Here is a 16,327-nt window from a genome sequence, read left to right as displayed (position 1 = left end):
TTTCCCTCTTGAAATATACGCTATACCAAAAAATGAAAGTTATACTGTCTCCTGACTGCAAACGTCTATTTTAAAACATACTGCTCAAGTTATTAAAAGGACATAAAACATGCCCTTCGAGTAATGAAATGTAATTTCAAGGATACTGGCTTCATGAAGAAAATGAGTTATCTAGATATAAATAATTTCGAGAATGTAGACTTCCTCTACATTTAACCAAGAGGAACATGATAACTCAATCAAATTAAGATAAAATGAGAGTCTAGTGAAGAAAAATGAGGTTCTAGTTAAGAATGCAATCCTGACAATTTTTAGTTGTTCAGTCATTATTTTATAAATGATTCAAATATTCATGTTCTTTAAAAATATTCAGAATAGGGGCGCCTGGGTGGCTCAGTTGGTTAAGTGACTGCCTTCGGCTCAGGTCATGATCCCGGAGTCCTGGGATCGAGTCCCGCATAGGGCTCCCTGCTCAGCAGGGAGTCTGCTTCTCCCTCTGACCCTACCCCCTCTTGGGCTCTCTCTGTCTCACTCTCTCTCTCTCTCTCTCAAATAAATAAATAAAATCTTTAAAAAAATAAAAGAAATAAAAATATTCAGAATAAGTAGAAACAGTCATAGAATTTCAGAGGTAGAAAGGCCAGATTATCTAGCCCCAAAATGGGAAATGGATCCCAACTCCAGTTAGTTTGTAGCAGCTGCTTTGAATATTGTGTTGAGAGAAATTCTCTGGTTGGATCTGGGTATAGCAGTAAGAACCATGATTGATTAGCCACATCACTTGGTGAAGAGAATGGAGTAGTAGCAAAGAGCCTTACAGTTGTCATTCTGGATTTGGTTTACTATTCTCTGTGTCCCTTTTTAGCTTTATTTTGGTAAACAAAACAACTGAATAACAAATCAGAGAAGTGAACTAATTTATCCCAGGCCACACAATCAGGTTGAAGCAGATCCAGAACCAGAATCTTGTGCCCCTGAATGATTAGTTCAGTGCTCTCACCACTATATAGTCAGGGCTGTTTTGATGTGACATGTGTTCTCTCCACTGTTGGAAAACAGAATTGGAAGGTGACAACTCGGTATCATCAGACAGTTATTATTGTATTGTGGCTGATTAGAGATTGAGAAGTTTTTGCACAGAAAGGTCAGTGAGGTATAATAGTTTAGAAAGGGCTCTGGGGTGGCCAGAAAGCGCATGCCATATTCTGAGTGTATCATTGAGTCAGGTCATGGTTCAAGAGTAAATATATCTATACCTTGGCTTAAAATATAACTTGTAAACAATTTTCTTTTATAATTGCAAATACCTACTTTTGGTTTATTTGTTTTTGCTACTAAACAATGACCAAATGACCAAATGTAATTACTATGTTGACAGGAGAACAATCCTTTGACTAACCAAAGGCACTTCATACAGTCCAATCATTTAGATTCTATGTCAAGAGTTATTTACAAGTCAGCACACAAGTAGCAAAATGATAAAAATTTGAATTTTGCTTCCATCTCTCTCTCTCTCTCTGTGGTATTTTGAGGATATTAAATGGCCCAAATATAGATACACAAAGGAGAAAAGATATATGTCTGTTACACTAAATATTAGTCCATTTAATCTAGAAGAGGTAGTGCTCTTGATCAGGAAATAATATTTTAATGACTTTTTGGTGAAACTCATATTCAAAATAAAGAAATTAGGCTAAAACAAAACTGCAGTACTTTTGCAAAAACAATGAAATTCCAAGAGTTTATATTTCAGTAATCAATAACTAAGATAGCTTGAAACTATGGCCCAAAGAAGTAATTTTATAAAAATTGTCTATTTTACAATTTAGCTCCATTAATCAGTGACATCTGAAAATCAGAAGTGTGAAGACAATGGGAAAGTGTTTCCCATAAAAACTAAAAACTAGTAAATGGAGACTGTAAAATAAAGGAATTCTAGGTACTTCATATGGAGAATACCTTTTCTACCAACATTCTTTTAAATTGAACACCAATCATAGGTAGTACAAAGAATGGACTAGGTAATTGAGACAATTATCATTTTCACATGATAAATATTATATATTTTGGGGAGAGAAATGGGCTAGATAATCTTCCCAAGCACCAATTATGGGCAAGAGAAGCATATCATTGGGCACATTTGGATCCATTGATATCTTTGCCATGTAATGCAAAATGAAAATAAAAAAGAGAATGAAATGCATATGCTAATAAAATCCAAGTAGAACTGGCTAGATGCTGAGGTTCCAGACAGACCACAAACCTGAAGAATGTATTTCTGATGTTAGAACCACAAAGTGGCATCAGTAATAAATGCATTGAGGCTACAGAAAAAATTCTCCCCACCTTGTTTCTATGAATACTTTTCTATATTAATGAGGGAAATAAAAAATAAAACAATCTTTGTGTATCCAATTCCAGGTTTCTCATTTTATAGAGACAATACTATTGGAGTCCTCTGGAATACCAATGGCAATTATAACCTAACAAATTTTTTAAACTTACTAAGGTATACCTTATTAGGAGTTAAATCCTTTATACAGCCTTCCAAACATAGATTGATAAAGTAGACATGGATTTGTTTTATAGATTTCAGGGTGAGGGGATGTGGCCCGAACCTTACGGCAGGTTGGGGCCACATCCCAGATTGGATGAAGCACCAATGAGCAGAGCCTATTTCTAGGGAACTTTACAAATGGGCACACAGGAGAGGAGCGTGGAGCAGAAGGTACCAGGTCAGGACATTTAAATGCACAGAGATGGGAAAGACAAAAAGAGAGTGTTGTGGAGAACAGAAGGCATTCAGGAACCTCTAAATTCAAACACTTAAAGGACCCTGGAACTCTGTCACGCAGCACTCCAGAGGCCTGGCTACACTACTCATTCCTCCCTCAGCAAGTGCTTTTAACCCTGGCAGCTGGAGCATTACTTAGGATCAAATTAATTCTTAAAAAGTTAATGGAAAATTGTTAATTTGTTTGCTTGAAATGTTCCTTGTTTATTAGGTATGTTTCGGCAATGGCAAAAATAGCTTGCACTTTGAATAACAGGATAACTGCAATAAATAAAAGAATTGCTATCACCCATCTCTCCCCTAAAAATATGAATGAGTCATAAAGGCCCATTCTTCAATCCTATAAAAATTCTATGATAAGCATCAACATGATAGCTTTTTCTTTTTCTTTTTAAAGCTCCTATTACAGGGGTTTTCAAACTAGTATGTACATGGAAAGCTTGTTAAAAGTCCAGATTCCTGGGCTCTATTTCTAAAAATTCAGATTTAGAAGTCTTGGGTAGGCCTCAAGAATTTGCTTTTCAAACAAATGCTCCAGGTGATTCTCAGACAGGAGATCTGGGGACCACACTTTGAGAAACACTGCCCCACAGTAAATTCTTCTTTTCCTCTTTAGCGTAAGTCACCGTATTAAGCAAATTGTATTTAATAGGCTTCGTAATGTTAGTTCTGAAAAGCAAGTAGCCTACCCCACGATTCAGCGAGAGATAAATGATCAAAGCATAGTGGGGAAACCTAGCCTTCAAACCTGTGTTCAAGTAGACTGTCAGAGTGAAATCTAAATTATCTGCCCAGGGAAGCCTTCAAGCCTGTCCATACCCCATGCATTACCCAATGTGGACAGAGGTCCCTTTGCGTTTATCCTTGGTCTTAGGAAGCCCACATTAATATTTTCCAGATTTTTACCTCTTTTGGTGATAGTATAGAAATGTAATCTTCATAGATCATTCTGGCCTTTTCTTCAATGACTTTTTTGTTCTGCTCTTTCTTTAAGTCTTCACAGGCAAGCCAGAAAAGTAGGTTCTCTTCACTGTATTCTGTTCGGAGAAACTCTCTGAAAAGGTTTCTTCCTGCTGGGGCCTTCATCATCTTGTCAAAATTTTGAGACCAGGACAAGACTTCATCTGAAGTGGGGTTTTGGCTGCAAAGACAGAATTGGGCCATTATCAAAGGCAACTCTGACCTCAGAATACTTAGTCCAGGTAGGGGAGAAAAGATAGAAATTGCTATTCACTTGCTGCCATCTAGTGGTCACTGATAATTTGTTTAGCCTGATCTGGTAAGTATCTGCCAGGACTACTAGCCTAGTTATTTCTGGATATTAAGAAAAATTTGTTTAGGCACAGGTGTGTGTTAGGGAGCAAAGCATTCAAATAGCAAGGGGTTATACACACTATGCACATGGTCATCATAAATTCATAATGAAGCCCAGACATGTTCAAACCTTAACACTGTATTGCAAATTGAAAAAGACACCCTATGCATTAATTTGAAGGGCAAACTGAAATTTTTGTTTGCTTCTGGTGTAGATTTTAATTTCTTTGTTTATATTTTTTGATGTAGAGTTTAACTTTAAAGCCATAAGGTGCAGTTTCTCTTTTCCTCTCTGTTAGCTACTTTTTCATTTGTCACTGGGTCTAAAATAAGAATACATTGTACACACTTGTCACATATTTTCCTAAGCTCTAGTATTACTCTATTAAATACTATGAATGAAGTATTACCCATGAATGGAATTATTAGAGCTAAAAATCTCGGGGCCTTTATAATGACACTGAGGACTTTCTACATATTTATATTCAAGTTTTCAGTGACTATGTTCATTCAGAAACCGCCAGTTATTACTCCCTTTGGTTATACTTCAAAGAAATGGAAAAGAGAAGCTTGGAGATTCTTATGGTTAAATTGATCCAGATCTTGCTTTCCTATCCATTGGTTTATTTAAGAATTTTCCAACTTCCTCAAAAAGTTAACAATAGAACTACCCTACGATCCAGCAATTGCACTACTAGGTATTTACACAAAGAATACAAAAACACTAATTCAAAGGGATACATGCACCCCAATGTTTATAGCAGCATTATCTATAATAGCCAAATTATGGAAAAAACCCAAGTGTCCGTCGCTTGATGAATGGATAAGGAAGATGTGGTGTGTGTGTGTGTATATATATATATATATATATATATATATATATATATATATACAATGGAATATTACTCAGCAATGACATGGATGGAACTAGAGAGTATTATGCAAATTGAAATAAGTTAGAGAAAGAAACACCATATGATTTCACTTATATAGGGAATTTAAGAAACAAAACAAATGAGCAAAGGGAAAAAAAAGAAAGAGAGGGGTAAACCAAGAAACAGACTCTTAACTATAGAAAGCAAACTGATGGTTACCAGAAGGGAGGTGGGTGGGGGGAGGGGTGAAACAGGTGATGGGGATGAAGGAGTGCACTTGTCGTGATGAGCACAGGGTGTTGTATGGAAGTGTTGAATCAGTATATTATACACCTAAAACTAATATTATACTGTATGTTAACTGGAATTTAAATAAAAACTTTTAAAAAAAGGGAAAGGAAAAAAAAAGAATTTTCCAACCCAAAATACATTTGGTCCAAGAAGTACTTGTATTTTATCTTTTCTTATTTTTTTGACCAAGCATTTTAAATAGATTTGTTACTAATCCAAAATGTCTGAACTTCCTCGTTCATTTAAAAAAATTTTAAAGGTGGAAAAATTACTATGAGGCACCAACATTAAAATCTTTTCATAGGAAGCAGAAAAAGAAAGCACCTTTAATTATACAAGTAATCTACTTGTATTTTAATTTTATTTTGTAGATACTGCAATGAGAACTTGATGTTCATTTTGGAGAAAATACCTGGTTAGAGTCTGTTCTGATGGAAATGGGACCAGGGACCATCTGGGTGCCCTTTCTGACCAACCAACTTAGGTAATTATGTAATCTTTTTTGTTTGTTTGTTTTTTATGTGTTTTAGACTCTTCCCTGATAAAGAGAAAAGCTTAGAAAAAACATTCACAGGAAAGAGAAGAATTAGGGCAATCAGGGGCTAATTCACCTTAACAGTCATTACTTTTTGAAAGAGAGAAACTCAGGCAGCGTTTTACCTGATAGCTTAACATAGGTAATAGAAAAATTGATGAAAAGCAATTGCCATCACAAATAAGATCTCCCAGACTGAGAATGCATTCATTTCACAAAACCATTTTGAGCAGTACCAGGACACAAGAGCTAATACTCCAGCACTGAGTAGATGTAAACGGTATACAAACACAAGACACGATTACAAGGTGAAGCACACTTACCATTCCTCTAGGACTTGGATGCTCTCCATTTTTGTGGTATGTGTGGGTCTTCCCGCATTTTCCCCTCTTTCTTCATTCCTAACAGTGAGGCTGCAAGGTAGTATAACACTTTATTTTGTCTCGGGAAAACCAATTACTTAAAGAAAAGAAAAAGAATTGCAGGAAACTATTTCACAGAAGAATTTTATTCTCAACTATGTGAGAATATATATATATATATATATATATATATATATATGTGCACAAAGAGTGACACCATTTAAAAATGATGGGGAAGCCTATGTTCACTAAAGAAATGAAAATGATTACTTAATAAAATAATGAATAATCTCAAAAATGGATACTGTTATACATTCTGACTTCATCCTTAATAATTTGAATTACTTAAAATCTCCCAGATACTTCACATGATTATGTGCTTTAGTATTTGATATGCATCAGTATGTTACTCTTTGGAGTAATGTCATTTTGACTTTTGGTTAGTTCTATTCATAGCTTGTTTTCCATTTATTTTCTCCCATTGATAGCTAAAAAGATAAGATGTTTCAGATTCTGAAACAAAATTTGCTAAATTCACATCATCATTTTCTGCATCCTGGGTGTTCTGTCCCTGATACCATCACTCCTCCATCCACTCAAGTTTGAACTACGGGATTTATATTTTTGTCTTTGACCTTTCCTCCCGCTTAGTCAGTCTTCAATGTCTTGGGAGGGACAGGCCAGCCACTGTGAGGATTTGGGGAGGACCACTGGATCGGAGGCGTCTCTGTGTCTCTAGGATGTAAATTTGAAAATTCTGCAGGATTGCAAGAATCCTGCAAGAGCTAGGATAATCCCATGGGCTTTAGTAACCCAGAACAAGAATTGTCTGATTCAGGGAGACTTCTGCTGAGCAGCACGAGAGGGTGGAACACCCAAGGTTCTAGGTGTAAACGAGGTGTAATGAGGGAGGTTATGGGTGATACTAAGAAGCAGGGTGGTTGGGATGGCTCAATGGCCTTGAAAAGTCAAGCTACTGAATTAGCAAACTGATCCCTTGGTCTAGAAACCAAGAAGCTTCACTGGAGCCTGTCAGAGAGCAAAAGTCCGGATAACATGTCTTTCATTTGTCATTCATTTGTTCAACAAGGGGAAATGGAAACTATTATTTCCCAGTACCTATTATGTGTCAGGTACCGTCCTTTCCTAATTTTATTATCTCCGTTTTATAGATGAGCAAACTGAGCCACAGAGCTGTCTAGTAGGTTCGCCCGACGTCGGACACGGAGTATGTTGTATGATTGGAATGTGAATCCAATTCTCTCGTGCACATCTGTAATCTTTATTGAGTACCTATTAAAAACCATGCTCTCTCATAGGCATTAAGGCAACATACTACTTGTGTGAATGCAGAAAAGGGGCACCAAAGAAGGTTGTGGCAAATGGAAGGGGGTTTAGTATGACAAGGATTCCAACAAGCCACTGTTCTTAAATCTGAGAAGCTTGGTAATGGAAGTGGAGACATTGGCTCATTAATTCATTTTTTTTAAAGATTTATTTATTTGAGAGAGAGAGAATGAACGGCGGGGGGGTGCTGGTGGTGGAGGAGGAGCAGAGGGAGAGAATCCTCAAGCAGACTCCGTGCTGAGTGCAGAGCCCGGCATGGGGCTCAATCTCACAACCCATGAGATCATGACCTGAGCCAAAAGCAAGAGTCGGACACTTAACCGACTGAGCCACCCAGGCGCCCAAACATTAATTCATTCTTTGATTCTCATGGGCAAGGGTAAGGATAGAGAGAATGCTGGAAAGGGAAGAGTCTAAGGAAGAGGAGCCAATCTGCAACTGAAAGAGATCAGGTAGGAAAATCTACTTGGGAAAGTGGACTACGGGAGAAAAGAGAACTCAGTGGGAATTGCAAAAGTGGTGTGGCTCAAAAGATTCTGGGAAGCAGAAACGCTGATTGTTAAACACCTAGCAAACTGACTAGTGCTCTGCAGAAAGGCAGCAGTTCCAGGGTTAGAACCCTCCATGCCTTCAGTGTGGGGTAGCCACGGGGAAAACAGTGAGGTGGGATTCAGAGAGAGCAGCGTGGTTGTTTATGTCTCTGCATGTGGATTCTGTGAATATGTCTGCAGCTCAAGGCAGTCCAGAACCCTCAGCCCTCCATGTAGCAACACACTTCTGTCAGGCATGTGTTTGAGAGGAGATCCATTACTCTCTCAAAGTATCTTTGAGTAGGAGTGCTTTTCTGGAATTTGATATCTTTCCAGTAATTATGGGAAAGTGGGTGGGAGGAGGCAGGAATACATATTGACAATATCCTGTGAAATTTCCTGGGAGAAATTCATGATGCCAAATATATAAAATGTGCAAAATTTTTGTAAATTCTGAAGAGATCGTATTTAAATAGGATATTAATACTCATTCTGCCAACCTTTACTGAGCTTGTATGTGTATGTGCACACACATGGTAAGGTACCATAAAAAGGCCAGATAATGAGCTTGCTTTCACTGATTAAATAATTAACTCCTTGAGAATTTATTTCTGTTCCATTTCCACAGCCACACAAATGTAGCTATACTTCACTTTAGGCAATATCTTAGAAAAAAAAATTTTGTTCTCCATTGTGTCTTTGCTGTAGAGTAACAAATCTGGAATCCACATGCGTGATTCACAAGTTTCTGAACATGAATTCTGGCTCTTATATCTGTTTCTGTGATATTTGCAAACATCCCAAATGCCACCATATTAGAGTGATCACCATGAAATATTGGGTTGTGTTTATATCTTTCATTTCTACAGATGGTAAAATATGGACACACATTTGTACTAAAACTGCTTATAACAGATATTCAATAACTGCTTAGCTGTTCAGTGTTTACTCTGTTTCTTGATCTAATATTGGATTAAATATTGCCCTGTAGAAAGAAATGGACTTTCAGCAATTGTCAAGGGTCCTTTTAATTAACTTTCCTTTACTACCATCCTTAAAAAATTGGTTTCAAAGTTCCAGTTATGAAGAACTGCTAATAATGCCACTTGAAGATGAAGAGATATGGATAAAATGATAACAGAGTTGGTACTAGACTGCTTGCCATCTATGTCTTAGGAATGACTAAGTTTCAGCTGGTCTTGATCTAAGTAACATAGTGGAGTTTTTTTTTTTTTAAGGTAATAAATGACAGGAAATATTTGCTCTAAATCAACATATACATAGTTCATGTGCTTGAGAAAAGCTCTAAAAGTAAACCAAGTTTAACAGTCAGGAGTAGTCGTGTGGAGACATGTTTTTTTCACTTTTACAATGTTTGTAACATTCTTAACTAACATTTCTGCTTTTTAAGCAACTAAAGCCATAAAGAGAGCAGAATGCATGTATAATGCTCACTGTGGGAGTCTTGATCAAAGCTTAAGTATTTTATAGAAGACAGTGCCAATAATCTAGGCTAAGTATATGAAAATAAGCATTTAAAACCCCATTAGACATTTTATAGATTGGTGACTTTGAGAAGGGAGAAATACATTTGATACATTTCAAAAAATAAGGAAATATGCTTTCCTTGTGTGTGGGTGAATTTTTTGAGCTGGATGAGTAGGGTGGGGAAAACATTACCTGCTGCCCGTTACAGAGCTTACCTACTGATTCATCACCATGGATGTGTGTGGGGCCTATTTTGGGAAGACAGTCTACTTTTATAGGAAAAACAACTGGTTCTTAGGGAGAGCCCTTGAAATGGCTGCAAATAAGATGAAAACTTTGCAGTAGCCATGGTAACTCTAGGATGGAGGCCGATCACAAAACCACATAAATTTACACAAAATCTCAGCTGTGGAATCAATAGGATGCTTGCATTTAATTCACTATGACATCAAGGCTCAAGAAAGATCCACTGTCATTGGTAAAGACAGATACTATTCAGTATTTTAAAATTCTCACAGTATATCAGTTTTTCTTTTTTTATTTAACAGCTTCTACCTCAAATTTTCCAGTGCAAAAATGGAATCAACATCCTTCAGGCTCTGAAAAAGAATTGGTAGTTTATTCTTTAAATGTTTCATTTTTTCCCCCCAGTAAAAATACCATGGTAAAATAATACCACAGCTTTATTTAGAAGTCAACAACAATTTATAAATATGTATGAGACACCTGGTTCATTCAATGTTGCCTGGGTTGGAAATTCAAGATGAATATGACAGAGCCTCTGAAACTGAACAGCTCTGACTGGTAAATAAGCATCACACAGCACTGCAATGAGAGCTAAAATAGTGGTATGCATATAATGTTTCTTAGGTAGTTACAGTGTCTACACTTTTGCATGAGAGAATTGAGAGAGGCTTTGCAGAGGAGGTAATGATTAAACTGAACAATGAAGGCAGGTGTTTCAGATAAGACTGGGACAAAGGGAATTCCAAGCAGAGGGGGGAAAATCACATATAAGAGGCTGGGAGTCGTAAAAAGGCATGATATAAATGTAGGTCAAAATGGGCCGATCAGATGTTTCAGGGTGGGAGTGATACATTAGAATAGACAGTGAGGTGTGCTTATGTAACAGGCCAAGAAGACAATGAGGTGCTCTCCAAAAGTACAATATACCTCCTTTATGATGACTTTTGCTTTTATTGCTTTATTTTCCTCCTCTCATACAGGGGATAATGTTAAGACCCACTACACAAGGTTGCAAAGCAAAGACTAAAAACTTGAGACAAAAAGGCAAATTATTACACATGCTTAATTAAATGTAAGGGCAAATTAGTCACATATTGAAATGACAATCCCAAGTTTACCAAAGACCTTTTAATTTCAACTTGAGGAAATAAAGCCTTACACTCTGCCATTATTGTAAAACCCTTCCTCATACATTACCTTACTACTTCTTCCTCACCACAGTCCTGTGAGGTAAGCAGGGGATTTGTTATTCATCATTCCCATTTTATTTTAGAGGACACAGTCCCCGAGGTTGATCTACACCATTCCCACAATTAAACCATTATCGGGGCTGGCCTTGAACTCCCATCTTCTGACTTCCGGTCTCATGTTCATCTTCACTACTCAATGCCACTTCTCTTTATATAAAAGAATTAATTGTGATCTTTTTTTTAGCTTTTTAGTTATTTACAAAGATTGATTGCTCTTCAATGTTGGGAGAGGGAAACCTCTTAGGACAAACCAGTTGACTGCGTGCAAATGCCTTCTCTCTTGGCATTGTCCCATGACTATCGGGCTATAGGAGTTACTGCCCAGAGGGCTGAATATACAGTAGATACTGGCAAGGAGCAATTTCTCAATTCCCTGGAATTTGAGATGACCAGGAAGGAGTGGTACAGAGGATTTTGACGGCAAAGCCTAAATGAGGAAGAGAAGAGAGGACGCTACTCATGACTGGATCAGGTGTTGCTACTGCCGAGAGCCTCCTGGGAAGTACAACTTGCTCCCATCAGCAGAGTAACTTTGAGAAGGGAATGCAGAAAGGAGAATGGCACTGATACATTGCTTAGAAAAAACGACAAATGGAAGAGAAAAGGCACCAGAAGGTGGGGCAGTAACCATAGGCCATCCATAATTTCTCACAAATCAGTTATCGTCAAGCCTCTGACTTCGACCTCGTCAGTTTTTTTGTATACATTTTGGAAAAACAGCTCGGTTTTGAATGGGGTATGTGGGGATGGGAATGGTGGCTAGAAATTTGTGTCTGGAAATGTGATACAATGCTTGTCTAAAAAAACAAAACAAAACAAAACATTGTCCCCCAAAATATTCCCCCTGCTTTTGGTAATCATGTGTGATAATCATATGACATATGAGAAATAGAATCATGTGTCATAAAACAAGTATTTTATTTGGCTTATGTTTTTATTTCATAAACTTAAACCTCTCCAAAATAAAATAATCCACTGTTAAAAATCTGTCCACTAGATGGCTGTGTTGCCTTTATAAATATCCTTTTAAATCAAATCTGAATAAAAGAAAACTGAAAAAGTTTCTGGGAGTAATTACCCTTATTTGGAAAAATATCTATTTTTATGTGTGTGGAGGTTTAATAATTATATCTTTCTAAGGAATTGGAGAAGACTCATTCAGTTTTTCTGTGAGTGAAATAATCAAACTCGAAGGGGATACTTTTAATCTCAGGAGGTGCGCATAATTGCACCCATTTTTCCTTTTTGGTATTTAGAAAATGTTCTGGATAGTCCCCAGCCCTAAGTCATTTGACTTAGGAATAATTTAGTCTTTAAAAAAAGGCAAGCCTAATCCTATTAACATTATAGTTATCCTTTCCAGTAATAAGTTGTTCGAACTCTGATGTCTCTTGCTGGGGTAATATGGAACTTAAGTCATATGTTCTTTTTTTTTTTTAAGATTTTATTTATTTGACAGAGAGAGAGAGAGTGCAAGCAGGGGGAGCAGCAGAGGGAGAGAGAGAAGCAGGCTTTTTGCCCCACGTGGGATTTGATCCCAGGACCCTGGGATCGTGACTTGAGCTGAAAGCAGACGCTTAACCGACTGAGCCACCCAGGCACCCCATAAGTCATATGTTCTTAAAACAAATTAATCTGACAAGGTTTCTATCTAGCAGATAAGAATTTTTTTTTTTTTTTTTATTGAGAACTCTTTAAAAGAGCCATTTTGAGAATAGATTCTCCAAACGATTTTCATTCCAGTTTGGGTTATATGTAAGCAATCATTTCTTCTTTTGATGCATGGAAACTGAAGACAAATCTCTTTAATCTACTCATCCTTTCTTTGCTACCAATTTCTCTCTACACATGCTTCTGTTTGAAAAGACGGGTTTCAAAGGTTCCCCTTTTCCATGGGTATAACATTTTTATTTCAAACTCCAAGCTATGTATTTTAGTTCATCGACACATTTGATTTAGAAGGCCAACTGCTAACAAGTTATTACATAGTTAAAATCTGGATCCATTATGTAAAGCTTATTTTTAGTTAAATAACCAAAGTTTTTTATTTGGCATAAACAAGGTTTCTTTTTTTCTCCCCCTTAAAATTAAGAGAAGTACAGGATTGAATATTTAGATGTACTTTATGTAATACACGCCAATCATCAGAATCTTCTATTTCAGTTCTCAGGTTGACTGAAATCCTATTTTAAGTTCTTCCTTCAACCCACTGTAATTTTTCCTGTAAGCCATAATTAAGTAAGTTGATGCTTTTGTGGGAAAGCAAATATCTTGGATCTGAAAAGGCCAAATGGACTTCTATTTAGTTAGTAGACACTGTTATTAAAATGGCAAGCAGTCATCTAAGTCTTTAAATGCATCAGTTAAGCTGGAGCTCAGGCTTCTGGTTTTGGTTAACTCATGTGCCTATCATCCAAAGCAGAGCGAAAGAGTTAGGACTCTAGCAGTTGATACTCAGAAAGACATCTGATAGCTGGTCACTATCTGTCCCCCCATGCACCCCTCGCCTTCTATGTTCTAGTTCCTGTGTGTGTGAACATGTATGGGAGGAGGCGGGAAGCATCCCTGAGAACAATTAGGATTGAAAGCAATAATCCTGATCTGTGGAGAAACTGAGTCCCTGAATAGAATGAACATACAGCTGTCTCGGACTCCTATGGCAGTGTGGTGCGTGCTCCAGGAATGCTGAGTTGTACCTGTGCAGGTGAATGTGACAGTTCGGGAGAAAGGGCCAGGGATAGAAAATGCAGGAAAGGGTTCTGTTACATTCACTGACAACATGTGAGCATAGAGTGGTCAAATCCTACAAAATCTGGTAATTTCCTTGCAGACCGAAACTCGTGGGGGGTTGGGGGGCAGAAGAAATAGCTATCAATAAGGGATATTCAGGACGTAGAACGTACTGAAATGTAAACTCACTGACTTATGAATGCTATTAGTAACATCTTACAGATGAAGATACAGAGGCTCAGAAAGATTGAGTCACTTGCCGAACATTTCACAGTTATAGGTCATGGAACAAGGACACATTCAGGCCTAATGCCAGTGTTGCTGTTTCTTCCCTACCCCATGCTGTCTCTTGTAAGTAGGCTATTTATATGAGGAAGATGTGTTAGAATTTGTATATAGTCTTTAAATATGGCAAGACGACATCTGTTTAGAATAAAACACATGGAATTATTATTCTGCCATTACTTATGGAATTAGGTGATTAAAATGGTCCTGTACTTTTAAATAAGCTATGGTGCTTTATAGAAAAATTAGCAATGGTAGAAATTTGCTTTCTACTTAGGAACCCATGCTCCCAGGTGTACACTGATATATAGTATTTTTGACATCTGATACAAAGATACAAATTTTATAGCATTGGAAGTTACAATATTTCTACAACCCAATTACGCAGATTTATCATACTTAATAATATCATAATAAACTTCATATTCAGAAGAAGTGGATTTTATTGTTGTATCTGACAAGGAACAAGTAATTCCTGAATGATGTCCTAAAATAGCAGGCATATTTTCATAGGTCTATTGCGCCTAAACCTTGAAAAAGTAAGCCAGGCCTAAAAGAAATAATAGTTTTAATGAGAAGAAAAAAAAATAAAGAGTTAATACTTATTTCAATCAGATGTATCAACGACTACATTTTCTAGATAGGGTAGGGGTAGCAAAAATGTCCTAACTGTATGCTTGATATTATTATTGACTTGGGGATGCTGGAGGGGAAGTTCTTATATTGTTAATGAATTTGGCCTGGAATTTAAAGGGCTGAATTTCTCAATGCTTTAGAAGTTGAATAATTTTGCTTTGATTAAATCAAGAAGGGAACTCCACCTTTCCTCAGATTGAACCTTCACCCGAGATCGGGGTGCCTCACAGTGTTTGAGGAGGGGTGCACTTATTTTCACCATGGGCAGCTTTTCTCTCTAAATTCTTCCTCCTTGTGCGCTTTATTTATTTATTTATTTAAGATTTGTTTACTTACTTGGGGGGTGGGGCAGAAGCAGAGGGAGAGACAGAATCCTAAGCAGACTCTGCACTGAGAGTGGAGCCCAATGCGGGGCTCGATCTCACAACCCTGAGATCATGAACCTGAGACCATGACCTGAACCGAAACCAAGAGTTGGAAGATGCTCAACCGACTATGCCACCCAGGCGCCCCCTCGTTGGGCACTTTAAAGAGAAGCTTGATTCTCCCAGAGCTCACCGAGAAGCTTCCAGCTGGGCAGATGACAAGATGTCCTACGATTCTTACCTCACTGGGACCTCCCTGGTGGGCTGGGTCCTGGCAACGTCGGTCATTCCCTTCTTTGTGAAGCCCTTCTCATGGCTTCTGTGCCAGGACTGTGTTTCGTGTTACCCCTCAGGCTGTCTCTTCTCTGCATTCCATGTATGAGGCACTGGCACTGCTTTCTCTCTCAACGTTGGAATTTCCTGAGGTGTCCGTCCTTAGCTCACAGCTTCATTCCGCAGCTAACTCTTGGGTGCCTTCAACAGAGCAAGTCCAGCTCACCACCTGTCCTGCCCTAAACAACCTCCTACGGCCGTGTCCTCTCATTTCATGGGGCCGCCATCAACCTGGCCACGGGAGCAAGCAACATGGCGGTATCCTCCCCTCCTCTTCCTCATCTATTGCAAATTCTTGACTGTACATCCAGGGTCTCTTGAATCGGTAATCTCTCCATTCCTTTTATCATTGTTTTATTTGGGGCCCCCAACATCTCTTGCTGAGGCTATTACAAAACCTCCTAAAATTCTCCTTGTTTTTTGTCTTGTCCTCCCACATACTTCCCACTGCCTCCAGAAGGACAGACTTAAAACATACAATGGGCTTTGTCTCATTTAATAATCTTCAGTCCCTTCTTACATCCAAAGCAGTAGGAAGTCCTTATTCCTTAATACAGCACTAAAGGCATTTTATTGCTTGTCACTGCCTACCTCTTCAGTCTTCTATTTTGTCCTTCTTGACTTTATACCCCAGAAACACTAAGGAGATTTTAGTGCTCTCCCCCAGAACCTTCGGCCCTCTCTACTACTAATTACTGCTAGTGCTACTATATATTACTATTATTGCTAACACCACACACACACACACACACACACACACACACACGCGTGCGCGCATACACACAAGGGAGAATGAAGGAAGATGGTGCATGAGAAGAAATCTGGTGCCTAATAAGCATCATTTGCCACACAATTATACAAAGGCCAGACAGAATATGCCTGTTATTTTTTAAACTAATTTTTGAGACACAAATTTTCATATTTCATATTTTTATAAAGTTGGACT

The 16,327-nt window shown here is 37.9% G+C and overlaps 1 protein-coding gene across 5 annotated transcripts in view; it reads right to left on the bottom strand.

The window, feature by feature from the left end:
- Positions 1–16,327, bottom strand: part of RGS17 (regulator of G protein signaling 17) — a 91,507-nt gene that overhangs the window by 8,716 nt on the left and 66,464 nt on the right. For 4 of the 5 annotated variants that reach the window (XM_027601563.2, XM_027601562.2, XM_027601565.2 and 1 more), the window contains 2 exons: positions 6,133–6,222; positions 3,701–3,935 (listed from right to left, as the gene is read on the bottom strand). In XM_027601563.2, coding sequence (XP_027457364.1) covers positions 3,701–3,935; positions 6,133–6,222 — 325 coding nt within the window. Of the gene's footprint in view, positions 1–3,700; positions 3,936–6,132; positions 6,223–15,289; positions 16,221–16,327 lie in introns of those variants that run through there. The other variant, XM_027601566.2, reaches the window with a different exon arrangement.

Source organism: Zalophus californianus, chromosome 7 (assembly GCF_009762305.2).
Source record: "Zalophus californianus isolate mZalCal1 chromosome 7, mZalCal1.pri.v2, whole genome shotgun sequence".
In the NCBI taxonomy this organism is placed as follows: Eukaryota; Metazoa; Chordata; class Mammalia; order Carnivora; family Otariidae; genus Zalophus; species Zalophus californianus.
This window is presented reverse-complemented; position numbering and strand designations above follow the sequence as displayed.